Source organism: Apaloderma vittatum, unplaced genomic scaffold, assembly GCF_000703405.1.
Source record: "Apaloderma vittatum isolate BGI_N311 unplaced genomic scaffold, ASM70340v1 scaffold6589, whole genome shotgun sequence".
Classification (NCBI taxonomy): domain Eukaryota; kingdom Metazoa; phylum Chordata; class Aves; order Trogoniformes; family Trogonidae; genus Apaloderma; species Apaloderma vittatum.
The window spans coordinates 12854-13137 of NW_009733441.1; the positions used below are offsets into that span (position 1 = coordinate 12854).

General features: G+C 56.0%; 1 protein-coding gene across 1 annotated transcript in view; it reads right to left on the minus strand.

Moving 5' to 3' along the window:
* Positions 1-266, minus strand: part of SEC13 (SEC13 homolog (S. cerevisiae)) — a gene marked incomplete at its 5' end in the record, with an annotated part of 6206 nt that extends 5940 nt beyond the window's left edge. The window contains one exon of the mRNA XM_009875888.1: positions 192-266. Coding sequence (XP_009874190.1) covers positions 192-266 — 75 coding nt within the window. The remainder of the gene's footprint in view (positions 1-191) is intronic.
* Positions 267-284: the final 18 nt, after the last annotated feature.

Consider the following 284-nt stretch of genomic DNA (forward strand, 5'->3'; position numbering starts at 1 on the left):
TGGCCTCCCCTGGGCAGAGCAGAGGGGCAGGAGGAGAAACACACGCAGGAACGAGCAGAAACCAGCCTTGGCACGAAAATCAAAGTTTTAAATCATCTGCCTTTCCCCCAGTATCTAGGCACACGGCATAAAATAACGCTATCGGGATTTCAGGCAGCACTCTGCATGCGGTATCCCCCCCGCACACTTACGATCATGTCCTCGTGCGAAGTGTCCACGGTGTTAATGACCGAGACCTGCGGGGGGAGGAACAGAACACGAACAAGCACACGGCAGGGACGGCC